A 24,606-nucleotide genomic window follows, 5' to 3' on the forward strand; every position below is an offset into this window, starting at 1 on the left:
TTTCTTTGTTGTGTTTTGTGTACTATTGTTTGTCTATTGGTCGTTTTCTGTTTTAGTTTCTCTGCAAGTTCTGGAAATACCTTTTGCATTAGAAAGATTAAAGTTTTTTATCAATCAACATCAAGTTATGGGAACTGATGAAACTATCAGTACTCAGACCAAATAAATTAATAGTTGGATGGGAAATCGTTTTTAACCGAAAATCTTGTTTCAATGAAAACAATTTATATCACAAGAAAAAGCAAATGACTTTTGAAATTATTTTATAATTACCAGAATTATAGTATAAAGAATATTTGACACAAAAAATTATCAACAAGAATTATGTGTATATGATAAAAATCTAAAATAAATTTGTCATGACAAAATCTAAAAATAAAAAGATAAATATGAAATAATGTCAGTAAAAACAACATTATTTGTTGATAAAAAAAAGAAATGATTATACACTGTACAAATTATAATAATAGAAAAAAAATCAAAAACAAATGCAGTATGACTACAATCATTGGCACATTAAAAAAATACTTGTTTAAATTCTATAGAAAATTCTATACCTCAAATGCACACATTGATGCAATGATTTTTTTAATTAAGATTAGTTGAGAGTGAATTTGATAACATTTAAACTTTATTTTATTTTATGTTCAGTTCAACAAGAGATCTGTGTATGGGTGTTGCATTAAAACAATATAACATGCAAGTTAAATAAAGGCATACATGAATATGTCCATTGATTTCCTCTTTTACAACATTGATTAGTGTAAAGTGGAAAAAACAGGAGACTTAACTTTGCAATTTTTAGTTTATGATCCCTAATACTAATACTGAACTTCAAATTTAAGTGGAAAGGAACATATTAGCAATGTTATCAAAATTCACAAAATTAGCAGAAATATAGCCCTTGCTAATAATCTCCCTTTTTATAGTTAATATAAAGTTTTCACACCCAGTTTAAAACAAAACAACTTTTATGAATCACAAAATGATTTTTTGAAATCATAATAACGAAAAGTGCATGAAAAAAGTTGTCTACTTGGGTTGCTGATAAAATACATTATTCTTCTATGTGTTTGAGTTATTTGATTATTTTTGGAAGATACTAAATAAATGTTAAAGCTGTACTTCATGAAATTAATACTAAACGAATATTTTTAAAAACAGTTAATGAATGTTTACTGGTTAAATTTGAGATATTGATAAACAAACAAATAAATAAATGAAAAACAATCTAACATGATATGAACCAGCTTGAAAAGAAATACATGACTGTTAGGAGTTGTATCCCATTATTATTTATCATTAAAACTAAAAAATACATGTATATTTTCTACAATCAAAACTTCAAACATTTTCTACAATTGTCACTTAAATTCTCTGAAAATATATGATTACTGTGTTGTTTTGATTGACAATTTCGATGTATCTTTTTACTTAAGGCACACATCAGTAAGAGCTAGATCTGACAGATGAAAATCATCTTAAAAATAATTTTTAATTTCTTGAATTATCTTCACTACACAGATAATTCAAGCTTACATTTTTAAATAATTTTTGGGAAATCTAAATTTTTTGTAAAATTTCACTTTAATTATTCTGTATATACAATTGCATAAAATCTTATAAAAAAGACAATTCTGCAATTACAAATATATCATAAACATTAAAAGTGCTTCAAATGCATAAAAAATTCTCACAATTTCTGGTTTCTGGCTATAATGTATTTCGTATACCCTGATTATGAAATGAATCATCTCCCATAAATATAGGTGATATGACACTTCTCTTCACAAGAAGTACATGAATAAATGCACTAACTTATACCATAATAGGGACATAATCACTTAAACATAATCACAATGATAAATTAAATTTTTCAAGCTTTTGTTTTAAACAATCTGTTTACTGTGAACTGAATCAATAATTTAGTAACTTCACTATCCCAGTCCTGAAAATGTACAAACTTTAGACTATCTTTAAGTTTGATAAAAAATATAAAAATGATTCAAAATCAACTACTAAAGAAATGCATACCATATACTGATAAGATATAAACCATGAGACAGTAACTCACTATAGTTTATATCTATACAGCATCTTCCACTAATACCTATTCTTAAGTACACAATGTATAATTAGAGCAGCTCTAAAACAATGTCAAAGCATATCAAGACACATCATCCTTAAATTTTACAGTTTTTTCAATAGAACTTTCTGTTATTTTCTGTAAATCAGTTCCTTCTTTTTTGAGGCGACTAGTGGTTTCTACCTCAGTCCCTGTTCTATTTGTCGGCCATGGAGATTCACCTTCAAACTGTTCAGCTGTTGGTATATTTATAGAAACAGTTGCAGGTGATAGAGGTGCTGATCTTTTGGGATCTGCTACTTTGGTTTCCTCTCTTTCTTCCATAGGAGGTTCTGGAGACGGAGCAGGTGCCGGGGTCGTTTGTTTGACCTCTCGTTCTTTTTCAACAACCTGCACTTTGTTCTGCTTAGTGACCTGTCTTATTGCTTCATTAGTTTTTGCTTGAGATATATATTCATCTTGTTTTGGTAGGTTTGGGTGTGTTGGATTAGGAATAGGCATTTTGATTTGAGAAGAAATCTGAATATATTCAGTTTCAGATTTAGGACCAAAACTTGAGTATGTTGCTGGACTTCCAATACGCCCTGATCTTCCAGAAGAACTACGATAACCAAGTTTTGAACCAGAACGTTCACCATTTCTATATGATCTATCACTGCCTCTGACAGAACTTGCAGACTTCAATGAAATATCTGTGTTAGATCGTACAAGAGATCCCGTTGGAGGACCAACTACTAAATCAGATGTCTTTGATCGACCAATACTATAGTTCAAGGTCACAACTTTGGCTTTAGACTGTTTAGAACTTATATCACTTCTGTCACTAGCATGTGAATCCACAATACTAATTTTGCTAGGACTGCGCACATTTTCTTTTCCATCATCCATCCTTGGAGACATTCCGTTCTGTTCAAAATAAATACTACTGCCATCCAGGCTATCCTCTGACCTATGATGTGTCCGTCGGTTATCAAGTGTATGGCGTAAAACATCGTCCACCGATAAATTATGAAGCATGGATTCATCATCCAATGATTTTTGGTCTATAGTTATGTCTACAAGTTTATTATTTTGTTCATGACCAGTAACATATGTACGTGATTTTGGACGATGTTTTACTTTATAACTCCCTGGTCTTTCTATAATTGTCATACTTATTTTTTCTTTCATTCTATCTTCCTCATTTTCTTTAGTAAACAAAACTGGATGTGTCTCACATAAATTCTGAAACAAAAAAATATCTTTCTTAATAATTGATAAGACAAAGAATGAAATTGCTTGTCATTGGCATGGTTATCACAACAAACACCCTGTAATGCCACATTAAAGATCGACTATTCACTTTCAATCTTTGATAGTTTTTATTTTAAACTTATTGAAACCTATCTTTGTATACAGTAAAAAGTACCCTGTATCTTTAAAATTAAAATTTACAAACTTCTTACAAAGCAAATAAGATACTTCTGATAATTGAAGATGAACTAGCGTCAATCTAATCAAAAGGGTAACCAATCAAGGACTTTGGATATCTGGGTTGAAGGCATCTGTGATGATTCTACTCCTGATGTAGGATAATCATTTTCAAATCCAGAAATTTTCAGACTGCCAAAGAAGGGGCCTGCTCCAGTCATGTATAAGTGATTCCTTAATCTTCTTCTGTTGTTTAATTAGGTAGCACACCACAGTTAGATGTGTAGTTCCCCATTTGGCCCATGTGGATAATTCAAATAAGAGAGCTAGTGTGCAATAAAACTCATTTTTTGATAGCTGGAGATTAAAATAGCCTTCATAGTAGGTTTATCGGAACATCAAGATTATGTTATGTATGCAAAATGGGTTGTTTTCTGTATGACAGTCTGTATTTTCATATCCATACCAAACATTGGTCCGGCAATTATTGGAATGTTTTTTCCAACTTTTTCAACAGTTTCAGATAAGTTATCACTCAAAGGCATTGAAATTCTAACCAAATTTGGGAGGGATATGTGACATTTTCATCCCCCTTTTTGCAATATTTTAATTGGCATGGATGCACAAAAAAGGAATTATATTTTACTATTTATGTTTTAATTTTTAAAAATTAAATCTATGAAAGATAATGATTACATACATATGCACATGAATGACACAAACAGTTAGGTTAATATGTAAGAAAGCTAGGAAAAGAAGATAATTAAACATTTAATGGATCAATTTTGATTTTATTTTCTGAATGTGGACTGCTACCTTATAAATACTTACTGGTTTAGCTCTTTCCTCTGGTTCCCCTCTAGGGGAGATAACTTTTGTTACAGGACTGGTAACTGCATCATCCCAACAAAGTGGAATGATCATGACACCATTACTTTTCCTTTCAGGTTCTTCTTCCTTTATGTAGCTGTTAAAGTAATGAACAAAAGTGTGATGAATCTTAAACATCATATATTTTATGAAGATTATTTTTTTTTAACATAAAAAACATAGGTCACTATCATTTTCTGTTGTGAATTAAAAAAAAATAATATTTGCCCTGCACAAAACTTTGAAAAAACTTTTGGAGCATCACTGATGAGTCTTTTGTAGATGAAATGTGCATCTGGCGTAAATACTAAATATCAATCCTAATATCTATGATGAGTTTATTTACAACTACTGGATCAATGCCACTGCTGGTGGAGTTTTTATTCCCCGAGGGTATCACTAGCCCAGTAGTCAGCACTTCTGTGTTGACTTGAGTTGATATTGATATGGTCATAATTACAAATCTGTTTACATTACATTGAATTTTTTAAAATTCTTAGGCTTTTCAACCTCAGAAATAGATTATCTTAGTTGTATTTGGCAAAACTTTTAGGATCTTTTGGTCCTCTCTGCTCTTCAACTTCATACTTTATTTGGCCGCTTAAACCTTTTTTCATTTGAGCGTCACTGTTGAGTTTTTTGTACATGAAATGTGTGTTTTGCGTAAATATCAAATTTCAATCCTGGTATCGATGATGAGTTTATCTATTGACATATAAAGATTTGTAAATTTTGAAGATGCTTAAAATGGTTTGGGTTTCTTTTGTGTACCCGGGTATATGCTTTTTTCTCATATCCTTGGTTGTTCCTAGATGGGTTGACTTTGTCATCTTGAATCTCCAAACTGGATGCATTTCAATTCCTGCAACCAATAAACACAATATTTTACCTAGATTCCCTAGTCCATTTTTTTTACCTTGAGATCTTGAGACTGGACACTACCAGTGATGCCAATTTTAACTTTATCTCCTTTCTGAATATATTACCTTGTTTCCCTGGTCCATTTCTTGACCTTAAGATCTTGAGACTGGACACTGCCATTTATGCCAATTCTAACTTTATCCCCTTTCTGTAACTGCTGAGCTACCTTACTACCAACACTACTCTCTATGTTGTAATACTCTGTCTCTTCTGTTACTGTAAAAGGTATCAAGAAAACACAAGGTCAATGTATAGTTTGTTTATGATTGACTGATAGGGGTTTCTTATAGCAATCGTAGCAAGAAAAGCTCCATCATAGGTCCATATACATGTATAAGAAAGTTTATTGCTTAATTTTGATATTAATTACATGTGATGCCTTGTAAGTAAAGCATGAATCTGTGTTTTTCTATGGTAAATAATATGAGGCAGGCATAACCTGTGAATGGGGACGAAGTCTGTATGTATTATTTTCTTAATTCAATCATGTTGATAAAAGAAACCGAAATACCGTACGTAACGTTCCCGATTTTGGTTCTGTTGTTAGGCAATTAGCTGTGACGTTCTTTAAGTTATGACGTCATATTCGATGTAAACAAAAGAAACGCTTTCATCAGGTAACGTAACGTTTTTTTTCATATCAAACAATTCTTAAAATTGAATTTGTATTGAGATCCAATCTTATGTTTTACAAGACTGATAAATATAAAAAAGAAATCAAAGTCTCATGCAAACAAGACAGATTTCTGCACAAATGCGGGAAAACCGGAACAGGAACTAGATCTGAAAAAAAACGTTAACGATTTTGAGTTCATTAGTACAATGAAAAATTTCGGGAAATTTTCCCAGATTTTTTTTTTTTTTTTTCATTGATTTTTCTACCGTAATTGGGGACTTCGTCCCCATATTAGTTTTATATATGTAATGTGAAATATTATAGCAGATTTCCGTGAGTATGTAGCTAATGGCAATATCTTTGGTTAGCTTGCTTGTTAGCTGAACCGTGAAGTCACTGAAATCTGCTGTAATATAATGAAATCATACAGCTTTCATATTAAAACATGATATCTATATTTCAAGAATTTTGTATTGTATTGGGGTTTGTATATTTTAGAGACATTTTGATACTGTCAACTTTATCTGAAAATTAAATATATATATTACATGAAAATACTTTGTTTATTTTATAAAATTGGTTAGAGCATGCCTTATGTTGTTAAGTTATCATGGGTGGTAATGTTAGGTGTGCACGGGACATAATGAAAGAAAAAAAAGATCAAATCACCAAACTGAAGTATCTGTTTACAATCAATTAACAATTGAGTTATTGATATACAAGCTAAAAGAATTTCTGTATAACATTATTTTATAAGATTATCTCCCCTTATTCTGAAGTTACCAGTTAATACATTGTTGTGTTTGTGTATTTGATTTTATAGAAGACAACCATTTCAATATTATTTTAAGACAATGTATTTATATACGTCCACTGCTTATATACCCTATCCATTTCTATAAATTCCAGAACTTATTTAGACTATTACTTGTATATGATATATCTATAAATAAAATAACTCAAACACTTATGATTATTTTCTCATAATTTAAAACATATTTTTTTTCGTATTCTCTGACTGTAAAAAGAATAAAGTATAAAGATTCCATTCCATCTGCGTTATCTTTCCTTGTTATGTTAAAATTGAAATGAGGCTTATTTCCGAGCATTTAACCAAGGAGAAAATACAAACATTGCTGTTTGTCCATGTCCGTTTGCAAATCTACTACAACTAACTAGCAAATGCTACAAATCTACTACAACTTACAAGCAAATGCATCCACAATGCCAGTGGATCCGTCTGCCGGTGTTCCCCCAAACATCAGCCAACTATCAAAGCTAGTGGGACCCTCCTTGGATTGTCCCCTTACAAACACACCCTGGTTTAAGTTGTTGTGGTCTGGTTCCCAATGCTCATGAATTTTCTGCGTTAATTCTTTCGTTTGTCTACTTGACACCAAAAGAGGATCATTTTTCTTTTTTCGATCTTCAGATTTTTGTACTGCTCCTATAAATTTAATATAACACTGCCCTGTTATATGTCTTTTAGAGATGCATATTTTGTTTAGCTTAGCTCTAATGTAGCTTTCATAACTAAAGTTAAACTTAAGGTAGCATGAGAGCAACAAGATGGTGGAGGATCAAATGCTTTAAACAGATTGTTTTGATAAAATTATAAAACTCATATGTGTAAATAAAAAAGCTTAAAATTGCTAGATAATGCATTATCTGGCAATATTGGACTTTTTTATTTAGATATATATTCCTCTATACTCGAGACTTTTAACAATTCGATATATTCTCATTTTTTAATTTTTAATATTTTTTCCTAGACTTTTCGATAAAATGCCTAGTAAAGTACAAAAAATCTAAATAGTTTTTTATTATCCAATACTACCATAAGTTCTTTATTTTATACAACTAACTTTTAGTAATAGCTCATAAAACTTAATAAATTTCTTTTAGCCATACATTAATCACAGATCATTATTATGGGATAACAATTTATGCATGTTTTTTTCTCTCTCCAAAATACAGTAAGGAGTAGACTTTATTTACAAGTATAAAGATTCTCTGGTTAATTCTATTTTGTTAATTGGAAAGATAAAAACCAAAACCTGTGCAATAACTGCAGTTAACTTGCTGTAACATCTTTATTCTCAGAAATGTTGACATAAAATAAGATGTAATTTTTTAAAGTTTCATAATAATTTATACACATGTACAAACTATATTTCTAACTATTTCAAGCACATATTTTCTACTATCAGTCATAAATAAGACCATTATATATTGTGAAAGTCCTTGTTGATAAGTTGTTGATTCATTATGATCGTTTAAAACCTTGTGGTTTGAAGCTTATAATATTTTAATTACAGAAAAAATTAAAAAAACATTAATTGGTACTTCCACAAATAGTTATATCTTCAGAATGACCAAAGAAAGCTAAGCTGCAAAATGGAACAAAATTTGTCTAAAACCATCTATCAATCTGAAAAATGTTATATCAAAGTTTAACTGCATAAGTTAGAAGACATAAAGTTGATTTTTGCTATTACCTGCTGTTTTTGGACGTAAATTGGACCTGGGTCTGTTAGCTCTTGGTGTTGATGGCTGTGATTTGGAGGAAGTCAGCGGTCTTCCTTGAATCTCAACTAAAACAGAAAATAATCAATAAAATTTAGCAAGCGATTTGTTTCAGTGGCAAAGTTGTGCATAGTGACAAGTTATCAAACAAAATGGTGGATACACAGACAAATTTCAAAAATACATTGTTTAGGACAAAATAAATAATACATGTGTTTCCTCAAACCCTATCTATCCTAATTTTTAGTGCCACTACATCATTACACTTTTTGTGCCATTTTGGAACAAGCAGTCAGACTGATTCCCTAGTAGTAATTAACCAGCTAAAACATGTTTGTTAAAAAACTGATATTTCCTACCTACCAACCCTAATTTTTCAGCAAACTAGGGGAAACACATGTATTAACTATTTTTTTTGCCTTATTGTGGTTATTTTATTGCAAGGGGATAAAAAGCTTGAATTTCCAGAGCAAAAAAACTGATTACAGTAATTTCCTGTAAGATAAAAACAAAAACAACCATATTGACTTCTTAATGGTATCAATGTTGTGAAATATTGACAGATCTAATCCTGATTTTATAGAAATTCAATAAATATTATCATCATATGTCAACATTATAGTATAAAGTTATCAGATAAAGCTACAGTGACTTAACACTTTTGTTTTATCAGGGTTCCATAATGGTTATTGCTGTAAATTACTGGATTGTTTTTGGTGAAAATTATCCAACTATTTATTGACAGCTTAATCATTTGTGATTTGTTTATACAAAATTCTCAGAAATGATCCTGAATATGTTTAATTGTCATTTGTTCCATGTTTGCATTGTGTTCTGATTCTTTGTAAATATTTTTTAGGGTAAATTTATTTCTGTTTGATGTGATGCTGTTCTAATCTTATTTTAATTGTCTTTTGTTTATACTGTATCTTTTCTGTGGTAATCTGTTATGTAATAGGGAAATGTGTGTTAACACCTGAGCAAAACATCCAACCTCATATCTTCTTGCAAATTCTTTGACCTGACAATTAAACCATCCTGATCTAACTTTCGGCCCTATATTTTAATTTTGCTAATAAATGTGTCAGTGAACAAAATCCTCAAAGTCACACATAATGAGTTCATATTAATTTCATAGTAATTTAAATAATTTAATTACCCCTGATTTCTTTCAGAACACACCGTTTGAACTCATGATATGTAAAATTAAGGATTTAGTGCTCACATTATTATCAACCTAATTTTTCCTGCTATCACCTATCTTGTAAATAAACTCCTGGGAAATACTGTGTAGCAATGCCATTGGTATCCATGTTTGAATTAAACATAAATCATAATTTAATTACAACTTTTATTTTATATATATACATCACAATTATAATTTGGCCCTTGGGAAAACTACTCAGCTAAAAAATTTAATTTTTTGCTCCATGCCTAAACCAAGAGCCTAGCTATGTGCATACTGAAAAGTAGCAAAGTATAGACCCCTGGCTTGACATCACACCAACCCAATTGGAACGATGGTTCAAAATAAATGCAATGAGGCTATCAGGAAGCCTATGAGGCTATCATTCCTAGAGGCTATCATGCCTATGAGGCTATGAGGAAGCCTATAATGAGACAATGAGGAAGCCTATAAGGAGGCTATGAGGAAGCCTAGTAGTGTTGATGTTGAATTGGTGTTGGAATGAATTTGTATGAAATTTGACAGTTTATCCCCAGAAATTCTTGGGGGATGAGTGAAATTTTTGAAACAACCAGTGATAAAATTTCATAAATGAAATCAATAAACATAATGCTGAGATTGCTTCCCCTGTCATGGCAATATTGAAGGTGAAAGGAGGGGTCGGTGGGAGGCAAGTTTTTAGCTAAAACACTATTAGCACTATTAGCCAAGATTATTCTATAACTACTTAATCTGCATTTAGATAAATGAATACTCAAGGCAGCATACACAGGTTTTTAATACACAACTTGTTAATGGGATACTCCTAAGTGGGAGGAGTTAAAACTGCACCCAGATTAATGTATCAAGAAACAAAGGACAAAGGAAGCCAAATGCCACAAGTGGTCACTAATTAACAAGACATGTATATTTGTATTGGAACTGATGAAATTAGACCTCCTGCTAAGAACATGTGATAAACTTCATATCTAACTGATTGACATATGATAATAAATCTGTTTCATCTCAACAGCAAAGAAAATACACATCCTGGGAAAATCCTAAAATAATGACTACTGAGTAATTAAAATCAAATTATGTATAAACATAACTTATATAACATATAAGCACCTATTTAAATGTTTGTATAATAAACATTATTTTCATAACTACTATCAAAAATAATTATTTTGTCAGCAAAAAAATAATTAAAGAATATTCCCACATCAAGATAAATTGAAAATAAGTTGCATGACTGATTCCAATACTGTGAAATAGGAATAATCCATTTTAAAAACATTATTAAAACTCTTTATATTAAGAACAAATTCAAAGATTACACAGTGTTATAATTAATCTGTACTGAGTGTTTTCACAGACAGACAATTGGGATCAAACTGTTTAAAAATATGTTAAGTTTCTACGATACTCTAGGTCTTGCTTGTTATCTATGATGCCAGTTTAAAAAAAACTTTATCTTCAGATGCTTTTTCTTGATGATAAAGAAGCTTATGTCAAAGTTTTGTAACATTCAATGAAGGTTTGACATAGTTATTGTTGACATAGGAGCTTGTAATTGAGTGATTGTTGTTTCTCATTTTTGATTTTTGTTTCTCATTTTGACTAGTTTGTTCTTGTTTTGTGCTGTTACACCACTGTGCCACAGATAAGGGGTAGGGTTAGGAGCCAGCTAACTCTGTATGTGCCTGACCCCAGTCAGGAGCATGTAGTTCAGTGTTTTTGTTTGTTGCTGTATATCATATTTTTTTTCTTTGTTCATTATTTTACACATAAATCAGGCTATTAATTTTCTTGTGTTTTTTCTTATACATTTGGCATTTTAGGGCCTTATTTAGCTGACTATGTGGTAGGTTTTATACTCATTGTTGATGGCTGTATGGTATCTATAGTTGTTAATTTTTATGACATTTGGTCTGTTGTGGAGAGTTGTTTCATTGGCAATCATACCTCGTCTGTTCATTTAATACAAAATCACTTAAGTGCAAGTTCTTTTTTTTTCTTTTTTTTCAATATTGGCTTAATTCAACAGTAAGAGTTCTTTGTATAACATATGTAACATACTGTTTAAACGTTTAAATTTCCTGAGATGATCCTGGTCACCATAATACTGTCTGTTGGGGGATTGTGGGCGTCTTCCCTTGGACGGAGCTGACTGTATGTTTCTGAAATAACAAACATAAACTATAAGGGTAATTCAAAAACACATGTAAATTTTGGTTAGGGCTTGAGCAAGACCTTTTGTGGTTCCATATTAAAAAAAAATCGCCTGCTTTTGCTGTAAATTGCGGGCTCAACAAAAATGAGGAAAAAAATCAATAAAAATTTTCCTCTTGATACCATCTTATGATTGTAAGAAGCTTCTGTCTAAGTTTGTTAAAAATCTAGGATAGTTAATAAATCTAATGAATGTTTTGAAAACTTTAACTGCAAACTGTATGTAATGTTAACTTAAAGAAAATCTAAGTCCATTTAAAAATAAAATACAGAAAAAATGGAGTTATATTTTTACAAAATTTATACTTCTGGATACTATTTTATGATCATAAATAAGCTTCTGTCCAAGTTTGGTACACACCCAGGATAGTTTAAGAAAGTTATTAAAATTCTAAAAACTTTAACCACAGATTGAATGTTATGCTTCCCTGCAGAAAAAACTAAGTCTATTTATAAGTAAAATACGGAAAAAATGGAATTTTATTTTTACAAAATTTACTTCTGGATACTACCTTGTGATCATAAACAAGCTTCTGTCAAGTTTGGTAGAAATCCAGTATAGTTTAAGAAAGTTATTAAAATTTCAAAAACTTTAACCACAGAGTGAATATTTGTTGACGCCGCCGACGACACCGATGACGACGGAATTTAGGATCGCTTAGTCTCACTTTTTCCACATAAGTCGAAGGCTCGACAAAAATTATACAAACTTGCATATGTAACCTTTTGAAAAGCATGATATATACTTTATTCCGGCAAAGTAAAAAAAAATTCTATTATTATAGACCCTTACATCTACCATAGCATCATAAATTCCTACCTTGGTTTATTGTATATGGAGTGTATAAGTTGATGTTGTTCTTTGATGATGTCTGTGGATGATTTTGGCCGATATGTCCTTGTCCCCGTCACATCGATATTGACAGTTCGACAGGATAATACTGGTTGTGGAGGGTAATATCGATGTTTTATTTCTATTTCACCTAAGGGTCTTTTCTACAAAATAAAACAAGAAAAGTATTGAGTATCTGAACTCCAATTGTATTATATCTCCATGTATAAACTGCATACTATTGTCTGAATGGTTTTAATGAAATCAGGAATATACCAAGGAGCAATCAACAATAAATAGTGGAAACATAAACAGACAACATCATAGTGAAAACATAAACAGACAACATCATAGTGGAAACATAAACAGACAACATCATAGTGAAAACATAAACAGACAACATCATAGTGAAAACATAAACAGACAACATCATAGTGAAAACATAAACAGACAACATCATAGTGAAAACATAAACAGACAACATCATAGTGAAAACATAAACAGACAACATCATAGTGGAAACATAAACAGACAACATCATAGTGAAAACATAAACAGACAACATCATAGTGAAAACATAAACAGACAACATCATGGTGAAAACATAAACAGACAACATCATAGTGAAAACATAAACAGACAACATCATAGTGAAAACATAAACAGACAACATCATAGTGAAAACATAAACAGACAACATCATGGTGAAAACATAAACAGACAACATCATAGTGAAAACATAAACAGGCAACATCATAGTGAAAACATAAACAGACAACATCATAGTGAAAACATAAACAGACAACATCATAGTGAAAACATAAACAGACAATGGCATTGTCAAAACATAAACAGACAATGACATGGTGAAAACATAAACAGACAATACCATTGTCAAAACATAAACAGACACTACAATGGTCAAAACATAAACAGACAATGCAATGGTCAAAACATAAACAGATCACTCTAAGATCAAAACATAACAAACAACACTTGGTCAAAATATAATCAGACAACACTTATATCATAACACAACAGACAACACTTATATCATAACACAACAGACAACACTTATATCATAACACAACAGACAACATCATGGTCAAAACATAATCAGACAACACCATGATCAAAACACAAACAGCCAACACAATGGTCAAAAAATTTAGACAACACTATGGTTAAAACATGAATAGATAGCACTATAGTCAAACATAAACATCATATTCAAAGCATAAAAAGACAACATCATGGTCAAAACATGAACAGAAAACACCATGGTCAAATCATAATCAGACAACATCATGGTCAAAACATAATCAGACAACAATCTGATTAAAACACAGCAGACAACACCATGATTAAAACATAATCAGACAACATCATGGCCTAAATATAATTAGACAACACCATGGTCAAAACATAAACAGACAACACTGTGGTCAAAAGATAAACAGATAACACAATGGTCAAAACATAAAGTTGAAAAACTACCAAGATAAAACACTACAAAAAACAAACTGAAGATACAGCAAAGCTGTAAAAGAGATGTTAAAGGTACTAAAGGGATATTCAAATATGGCAAATGTGGAAAACCACGAAAAGACAATTTACAGAACAGAAAACCAAAGACTGATCATCACCAGCCCCCCCCCCCCCCTAGTATCTTAGTTCATATGTGGGACATGTGGTGTTGCTCATGTAAGTAGAACAAGAATGTGTCCTAAGTACACGGATGCCCCACTCGCACTATCATTTTCAATGTTCAATGGACTGTGAAATTGGATAGAGAATCTAATTTGGCATTTAAATTAGAAAGATCATACCATATGGAACATGTGTACTAAGTTTCAAGTTGTTAGGTCTTCAACTTCATCAAAAACTACCTTGACCAAAAACTTTAACCTGAAATTCCCACTTTCATTTTCTATGTTCATTGGACCGTGAAATTGGGTTCAAAAGTCTAATTTGGCTTTTAAATTAGAAAGATCATATCATAAGCAACAAGTGCACTAAGTTTCAAATTGATTGGACTTCAGCTTCATCAAAAACTACCTCGACCAAAAACTTTAACCTGGAGCGGGACAAATGAACGGACGCACAGACCAGAAAACATAATGCCCCTCTACTATCGTAGGTGGGGCATAAAAATTGTAATAAAACACATTAGTGGGAAAGAGAAAGGGAATGTGGTTACTATAATTAGAACATATCTGTGATTAGCTGTTGAGCAGAAATTCTATAACTGTCAACCAACTCATGATGGGTCCTTAAAATTTTCTAAGGGGGTGATTTTAACTTCACCACTTGGATATCTACCAAGGATTCATGACAGGAAATGCAAGATATAAACTGTAGCAATATCAACTTGGAAACTGTCTGGGAACAATCCTATAAATGGGGCACTTAAACATGGTAATCATTTTTACAACCAATTCTTTTATCAACATACATGTGCATATAAAAAAACTGTTTTTTCATTTTGAAAGCCTTTCTTCAAAAAGGCAATACTAAAGATTATAGAAAGCTGTAAACTTAAGCACTTATATGCCTTTTAAAATTAAAAGTGACTACTTGTTTATATTTCAAACGGGTTTTTAATTTTTTTTTGTGACTAGTTAAATTGAACCTTGAATGAATTTTAAAATGGTGTGCAATAGTCTTGTCTGTTGCACAACCATTTGGCTTTACAAAATAAGTACACCTACGGGTGCGGGAATTCTCGCTACATTGAAGACCCATTGGTTGCCTTCGGCTGTTATCTGCTCTATGGTCGGGTGGTTGTCGCTTTGACATATTCACCATTTCCTTTCTCAATTTTATATGGTAAGAATTCTTCCTACTGTCTGTCTCAACTATTCTCAAAGATTTTTTTATTTAAGTTTTTGCAACAGATATAGAAAATATGAACATAAGGACAGGTAGGGTATATGTATATCAATGTGATAGTGGGCAACCCAACAATACAAATAACCATAAGATATCTTCAGGTCAAAATAGTTTTCAACAATAGAAAGTTGGCTATACAAAATGTCAATCCTTAAATCATCCAAAGGTATTAACAATACTAAATAAATATAACTAATAATCAAAGATATGCAATTGAAATACAATACTCTTAAGAGGGAAAAAACATTCAGATAAGATATATGACAATGATAAAACATTATCAGAACAAGAACATGAAAACTACTTTTTTTTTTAAATCTTCACCCTCCCACTTCTAAAACCAACAGTGTTATCTTTTGGGAATTGGTCATGACATACTATCAGACCATTATTTATGAAAATAGTATGCAAAATATCACTTCATTTTATCTGCCAGTTTTGGAAAATTACATTAAATGTTACAGAGAAATGGAATGATGGCACTCCCATAAGGTACTCAAGAAATATCACAAACCTATTCCAAATAATTGAAATTGGTACTACATAATGAGAGCTAAATGATATTCAAACAGTTTGCTTTAAACCTGAAGCATAATATAACAAAAAACATTTCTTTGTTTTTAGCTAATACTTATATTACAATCTTTTAAAGATGGATAAAATCTGGAATATTTGAACAGATATAAATCTTTTCTGTAACAGTATAGGCATTATTTTAAGTAATGTATCTGTATTAAATGATAGAATGTTGAGGACATCATTTTTATACTTCTGTTGTCAGGTTACTAGCTGTGGAAACATTTAGCTTTAGACATACCTGGTAGATTCTTTTTATTTTTATGACTTTAGAATATAATCCATTAAACTTTAAAGTCAATTTTAAATTAATATTTAGAGTTTTCATACTACTTGCAGTACTTTAAAAATTAAAAATCGTTTTGATTTAATTATTTAAGAAAACTGTTTAGTTTAAGACTAATCTAATGGTTTCCAAACATTTAATTTAAATGGTCCACAAAATTTTAATTTGAAAATTAGAACTAGTTTTATACATAAGGACAGGATACAATTTAAACATAAAATGTTTTTTCAAACTCTTACAAAATATACAAAAAACTCACAGAAATTCCTACATCTTCACAATTGAAATTTAAAAAAAAATTCACAGTATTCCTTCTTCTTCACAAGTTTTTTGCCTACAGGTTGACAGAATGAAGTCCTCTTGATAACTTGTACGCATATCCAGACATTTACATAGCGAGTCCAAACATTTTTCAAATCAATAACAGAATTTGTTAACTTTTTCTTTGATAAACATTCAACTTACAGACCTCTACGTCAATTACTCTGTCACTTAGGAGTTTAATTCTAATATGGAATTCACATAAACTAAACAAGTTAGTATGAAATACAACACATAAAACAAGATATGCTCCTGAGCAACATTAATCTACACTTTACTTTTACTTTAATGATTCGTGTTTTAACCGTATTATGTAACTTTCATGGTAAAAATCTTTAAATTATTTATGACAAATATAAAACTTTAATCAGATTATTTTGTCAGGGATGTCATTTTCATTCAATATAGGTAAATAATATATAATAAAATTGTGAGGTATATATTCAAACTCCCCTGCTGTGATTTTTCAGATGAAAACTTTGTATTCAGGAATGAATGTTTCAGGTCAAGGAAAATAAAAGACATATTCAGGATGAAGCACTGTATGATAGTATACAAAATATGTGCATTTCATTTCTATATGTTTGCACCAAGTGTGTCTGCCTTCATAAGTATCTTACACAAAAACAGTCATTTAAAAATAAAAACAGAATTCTTAAAACTTTAAGTCTATGAAATTATGGAGATGGTTTAACCTTACATGTTGCAATGCAATCATTAGGATCAACAATTTAACTCACACCTTTGAAATTAACCTTTTATGCTTTATTCTAAAATATGCATGTATTAGCGTTATCAATCTCAGTTATAAATACACTGTTTAATTAAAAACTAGGACATATCTTATTTTCAATTATTACATGTGATTTATGAGTTTGAAATTATTGTTTCAAAAGTCTTCATTCATTCATCATCCTAGGTCTCTTGAGAAAAATAATGTTATAATTCATTCAAGTGTAGGTTATAGTGACCCACTTGTCATGAAAATCTTAGCATAATTAGTATGTCAATCTAACTGAAAGCTGTTGAGCTATATTTTACTGTGAAAAAAGGAACTGCAATGGTAATATATCCCGCTTTAACGCTGAAAAATGTGTTAAAACGTTGAACGTTGATCATATATGATTAAGAATATATTCATTGCATCAGAGTATTTATGAAACACATAAATAGAATAAGTTGATCCCAGACAAGCAGATTATAAAAGTAAGACCAATTTCTTCATTAACATTAATAACAATACTAGTACTTATTACAGCTTTTGTTATAAAGAAATTGTTGGATTTATAAATGATGAGAGAAGATGGTTTATATTTTCTCAGTTACCTATAATGAAAACAATTATCTTCTAACTTCATAGTACGCACCATATAAAAAAAGTTACTGTTACAGAATAAAATATTCTACTCATAATATCGATAAAACTATTATTTCAACAAAATTAATAAACCTATAATTAAGTAAAACTTTATACATACCCTTAAGAATATCAAACTGAGATTAAATTACCAGATAGTTTATTACAAGGACATTCCAATAACACTGTTTTGACACATATAAAATGGTTAAACCTAATAAGTTAAAATATATTTTCTTATCAACACCTTTTATCTAACTTGAGGTCTCAACAAATTTAATTAAATGCTAGCTAGAACACTGCTTAATTGGCCTTGTTTTAAACAAAGTAACTATAAATAGTTACTCCTTTATAAAAGTGTATCAATTTGAGTGATTATGTAATGCTATACTTTAGATAATTAATTTAAATGCGATTTTTATTAACTTTGAAAAGTGCATAATAACAACTGTTGAAATAAGCTTCAGTCAAAAAAGGAGTACCAGTTCTTTGTAATAAACCCAAGCCGACTGAACCCAGGTATCTTGCCAGAGAAAAGGCTGAAACAAGTACACCTTAAAGCTGACCTTATCAATAACCAAGGTCAAAGCATCAAACAAAGCAATCTCAAACATGGAATCTAATATCTATATTATATGTTAATATTTGGATTGAAAATTATTGCATAAAGTTTATTATCATCAAGTATGTACTTTATAAAGGTTTTTACATGAAGTACATTTGTACATACAATTAATGAAAACATTTTCGTGACTAATATGTTACAAAGTTTTTCCAATTTGTTGGTAAAAGTTTACCTGAAGATGTATTTTGGTTTTGATATTTTGAAATACTAACCCATTCATTAAATTGTACCTAAAATCTCCTTTTTTATAATATAATATTTTTCAATTAAGTATTGACTACATATGACAAGAATTTCAACATATTTTTTATGTTTTTTATTTAAAAGAGTGAGAGAATTTTCTTACCTTCAATATGCAATGTTGAAATTTTTTAAATGTGTCGACACATTAACAAAGACTTTTCTAAAATGTAATAGACCTCCTGAATTGTTTGGACAATACTAATTGGTCAAATTTTTAAAAGACTATCTGAGAGGGTTAATCCAAAATAACAATCATAAAGATCTTTAAAAATCCTATAATCATCTCTTTTAAGAAGATATACAAGCAAGTTCATATCCAAAAGTAAACAAAGTATAAGATAAAAATAACACTTCTTTCATGAATACACAAAGCATATAGAAATCTTCAAAAGATAGTTGGGACATGTTATAATTCTGTTCTTCAATCAAACTTTAAAATAATGGACAGAAAAGATCAGATTAATATTTGGTCAAAAGAAAACAAAAATTCAAGGTTATTATCTCTGTACAGGAATGTCAGTTATTGACAAATTAAAAGGACAATATCTACAATATTTTTATTTTTTTAAAGAATTTTTAGAACAGGTCATCTACATTTTTGCATGGTCTCCGCATTGTATCTTGTTTTCAATATTTATATTGAAAATAAGATCTGTTTTAATTTGACTACAGTAGTGACTTTAGTCTACTATCCTAGTACATGTTACTTTACAACAAAATGTTAAATTATATAGTACTTTTTTAATTACAATGTATTACTATGAAAGAGTACTTATAATCAAATTCATCCTCATATGGAACATGCAAAATCATAAAGTGTTCCATTTCTAAGGGGAGGTAATTTTTTGTCACAAGATTGTTTTTAACTGTAATAGTGGTGGATTCAGATAATAAACAATTTTAATATCAACATTTCTTATTTGAAATTTTTGAATAGTTGAATACAATTTTTGAATGTTAAATTGAATTACCTTGCTTTGAAGCTCTATGTTTGACACAAATATCCAACTTATTACTAAATGTACAAATATTTATGCTGAACAAAAACTATCGATCTTTAACACTGCTGTAAAATACCAAAAAAGTACACAAGAATGGGAAAATGTTGTTTCAATAGATGACTTAAATATTTGTGCAAAAGAATAACACAAGTGAAATAAAAAAGATTAATAACACCTTTTAAAAATGTTCAGAAATGCATGAGTAACCTATTGAAGCATTTTCGACTGTTGTAAATTGTTGAGTCTATCTTACAGTATGTCCTTAGCTTTTAACTCTTTCATGGGTTGTTTTAATTAATCTGCATGTATAATATCAATAAGCCCTCAAGTGGATTTAAATCTTATAACATATTCACTGTCTATAAATCTATCATGGGAATGGAAGTAAACTGAAAAAATACTTTATGTTATGTTAAGGGTTCATGGACCCATAAATTTGTTGACTTTTCAAATTATACATGATTAATACCATCTTCTGGTTCATTTACAATAACTAAATTTGACAGATTTTACAATACATGCCTCTGCAATCCCATAAGAATAAGTCATGCCTCAGTTTCTAATGTCTATCAGGGATTTTAAGCACTTTAACCTTTTATAGAATTTGTCTTATTTTTCGAATTTAAAAGAGAATAAAGTCTTAAAGGAAAATAAATGACATATTACAGTAATTTTGAACTTTATTCTAAGTTCTGTCATGAACACCTGGCAAGAGTCCATTAATTACCTTCTTTATCAATAATAGGACTTTAAAAATCTAGATTATCAAACTTATACCTAGTACATGTAATTTAATATTTCATAATTTTCTTTCAAGAACTCATCTCAGTTATTCATCAGAGTCAAGACTCAAAAGAGTCCAGGATTAAAACTTACACCATGTCAATGTCTTGTTGTTAGCCTGTTTACATTTGACTGAAAATCAATGTTATGCCAATGTTTTTTGTCAGCCAGTTTACATTTGACTGACTATCAATATTATGTTAATGTTTTGTGGTCAGTCTGTTTAAATTCGACTGACCATCGATGTTATGTTAATGTTCTATTAATGTTCTGTTGTCAATCTGTTTACATTTGACTGACAGCCAATGTTATGTTAATGTTCTGTTGACAATCTGTTTACATTTGACTGACAATCAATGTTATGTTAATGTTTTGTTGTAAGCCTGTTTACATTTGACTGACAATCAATGTTATGTTAATGTACTGTTGTCAGCCTGTTTACATTCGACTGACAATCAATGTTATGCTAATGTTCTGTTGTCAGCCTGTTTACATTCGACTGACAATCAATGTTATGTTAATGTTTTGTTGTAAGCCTGTTTACATTTGACTGACAATCAATGTTATGCTAATGTTCTGTTGTCAGTCTGTTTACATTTGACTGACAGCCAATGTTATGTTAATGTTCTGTTGACAATCTGTTTACATCAGACTGACATTCAATGTTATGCCAATGTTTTGTTATCAGTCTGTTTACATTTGACTGACAATCAATGTTATGTTAATGTTTTGTTGTAAGCCTGTTTACATTTGACTGACAATCAATGTTATGTTAATGTACTGTTGTCAGCCTGTTTACATTTGACTGACAATCAATGTTATGTTAATGTACTGTTGTCAGCCTGTTTACATTCGACTGACAATCAATGTTATCCCAATGATCTGTTGTCAGTCTGTTTACATTTGACTGACAATCAATGGTATGCCAATGTTTTGTTGTCAGTCTGTTAACATTTGACTGACAATCAGTGGTATCTCAATGTTAGCCTGTTTACATTTGACTGACAATCAATGTTCTGTCAATGTTCTGTTGTCAGTCTGTTAACATTTGACTGACAATCAGTGTTATGTCAATGTTCTGTTGTAGGCATGTTTACATTTGACTGACAATTATTGTAATGTCAATTTTTGTTGTCAGTCTGTTTACATTTGACTGACAATCAATGTTATGCCAATGTTTTGTTGTCAGTTTGATAACATTTGACTGACAATCAAAGTTATGTCTATGTTCTGTTGTCAGCCTGTTTACATTTGACTGACAATTAATGTTATGTCAATGTACTGTTGTCAGTCTGTTTACATTTGACTGACAATCAATGGTATGCCAATATTCTGTTGTCAGCCTGTTTACATTTGACTGACAACCAATGTTATGTCAATGTTCTGTTGTCAGCCTGTTTACATTTGACTGGCAATCAATGTCATGTCAAGGTTTTGTGTCAGTCTGTTTACATTTGACTGACAATCAATGTTATGTCAATGTACTGTTGTCAGCCTGTTTACATTTGACTCACAATCAATGTTATGTCAATGTACTGTTGTCAGCCTGTTTACACTTGACTGATAATCAATGTTATGCCAATGTTCTGTTGTCAGTCTGTTTACATTTGACTGACAATCAATGTTATGCCAATGTTCTTTTGTCAGCCTGTTTACATTTGACTGACAATCAATGTTATGTCAATGTTCTGTTGTCAGTCTGTTTACATTTGACTGACAATCAATGTTATGCCAATGTTCTGTTGTCAGCCTGTTTACATTTGACTGACAATCAACGTTATGTCAATGTACTGTTGTCAGCCTGTTTACACTTGACTGGCAATCAATGTTATGTCAATGTTCTGTTGTCAGCCTGTTTACATTTGACTGACAATCAATGTTATGCCAATGCTTTGTTGTCAGTCTGTTTACATTTAACTGACAATCAATGGTATGCCAATCCTTTATTTTCAGTCTGTTTACATTTGAATGACAATCAATGGTCTTTTTGACTGCTCGCTTTCATTTGCAGAGCTTTGAATGTCATTTCAATTATCTTTTGACTGCTTGTTTACATTTGATGCCAAAGATCATCTGTATGACATATTTAGCCAGCAACATAATACCGAAATTGTCCTTTAAACAGAATTATGGACACATTAGATATAAATTGTTTAAACATAGTATTTTTCAGCAGGATAACTGTGAGCGTTATGTTTAGAATGTATTATCATAAATGTACAACTTATGATATAAAACAAGCAATGTAACTTCAGTTAACTCTCTGTTTTCAAGATGTAATAATGCCTTTAATGGACAAAATGAATTCAAAATGGATGTAAGGAAATCTTTTCAAAATCTGACCTTAAGGAGGCTCGCAGGTATAAGATTTTCAGAAAAAAAATAAACATTAATTTTTCAATACAAATTTTATTCATAACCTTTAATAGTTGTAACTTTATCATTTGGTACAAAAATCGTTCCAAAAAATCAATTTGTGTTGACCCCAGGTGACTTTTAAAATGTAGATATCATGTAAAAAGCTCCAAATTATCTCCCTTTGGTGCAAAACTGCCTTTTTTTGGCATTGAAATTGAAATATCTTTTTTTACTTATTGGTGACCTATATTTTTTATTGTTGTTTTCAAATAAGCTGTACATAAACTAATTAATTGTAAAATTTGAGCGATTTCTGTAATTTAGTTCTTTTTTTATTTCGATATTACCGTTTTTTCTCCTATTAGTTCAACAGAAAAAAAGGACATCAACAAAAATGTATACTTCTTTCGAAGACAGATTGTGAGCGTAAATGAACGGTGACCCCATTTTTTTATTTCATTTTTCTATTTAGTATAAGATAAAGTTCATTTGTAGAAAAATAAAGAGAAATCATATATTAAATAAAAAAAAATCATTTAGACCTGCGAGCCCCCTTAAATGACAAATAATATGAAATCATTTCATTTTATATTTTACTTTTTGGTGTATAAATGCATATACATATTAACTTTACAATACACATACCAAGCCATTTTAAACACATTATCACACAATAAAAGTTATATATGTATATGTCATTTGTATGTATGTGTCTAATATATTCAGGTTACCTCTAGTTTAATAGGCATAGCAATCCAAAGAATTGAATTGACTGAGCATATTCATTAATTTTTTACTTAAATCTGTTTAAATATACTGTTGGCACACTAGATATGTCTGGCCTGTCAGCAAAAAATTCAGAAAAAGACAATTTGATGGACAGCAACATTGCTAATTAATTCAAAGTTGCTAGACCATGAACTAGGGGACAGGGCCTCAGAAGGTTGAGAAACTCAGATGTATTAATAGTTTTAGTGGTACACCAAAACATACATTACAATGAATCTGGGTTATTTCTGATCTTAATTTTAATGATACCCAAGGGTGACTGGGGTACAAAAATATGGTCAATTGGTCTTCTCCCGACCAGCAGTAAAACGCTTGCCGGTGGTGGGGCATCCATTTTGCTGTGCAGGATGTATCAAGTTCTCAGTCACGTCCGGTCAGAAGGGGGACGTTAAATCTGATGCCTCATGTAAAGAGAGTGCAACGCTCTTTGCATGTTAAGAACCCTTGTGACAACTCTTTGAGGGGTCCCTAGGTGGCCTGTTGCAAGGCAAAACATATGTCCCTATCCAATATACCCTCATTTTCCAGTGGCAGTCCAAATTTCCCTGACCATCATCCCAGATGGCCTCTATTGTATCAACCTACTTATTGTATTTATTGTGAACTTGTTCTCGTCCTGAATATGCATGAAATATTTGCCACTGGACATTAAGCAACTAACAATAAGTCAATCATTTTAATGAAACTATGTGAATGTAGAATTTTGAAAACCAC

General features: G+C 30.6%; 1 protein-coding gene across 4 annotated transcripts in view; it reads right to left on the reverse strand.

The window, feature by feature from the left end:
- Window positions 1-337: 337 nt before the first annotated feature.
- The window catches only part of LOC134714020 (uncharacterized), a 38,756-nt gene continuing 14,487 nt past the window's right edge, over window positions 338-24,606 (reverse strand). For 3 of the 4 annotated variants that reach the window (XM_063575273.1, XM_063575279.1, XM_063575286.1), the window contains 7 exons: window positions 12,650-12,825; window positions 11,677-11,777; window positions 8,402-8,497; window positions 7,111-7,350; window positions 5,353-5,503; window positions 4,328-4,463; window positions 339-3,310 (listed from right to left, as the gene is read on the reverse strand). In XM_063575273.1, coding sequence (XP_063431343.1) covers window positions 2,168-3,310; window positions 4,328-4,463; window positions 5,353-5,503; window positions 7,111-7,350; window positions 8,402-8,497; window positions 11,677-11,777; window positions 12,650-12,825 — 2,043 coding nt within the window. In that variant the 3' untranslated portion in view covers window positions 339-2,167. Of the gene's footprint in view, window positions 3,311-4,327; window positions 4,464-5,352; window positions 5,504-7,110; window positions 7,351-8,401; window positions 8,498-11,676; window positions 11,778-12,649; window positions 12,826-24,606 lie in introns of all 4 variants that reach the window. The other variant, XM_063575291.1, reaches the window with a different exon arrangement.

This window comes from Mytilus trossulus, chromosome 1, assembly GCF_036588685.1.
Source record: "Mytilus trossulus isolate FHL-02 chromosome 1, PNRI_Mtr1.1.1.hap1, whole genome shotgun sequence".
Lineage (NCBI taxonomy): Eukaryota > Metazoa > Mollusca > Bivalvia > Mytilida > Mytilidae > Mytilus > Mytilus trossulus.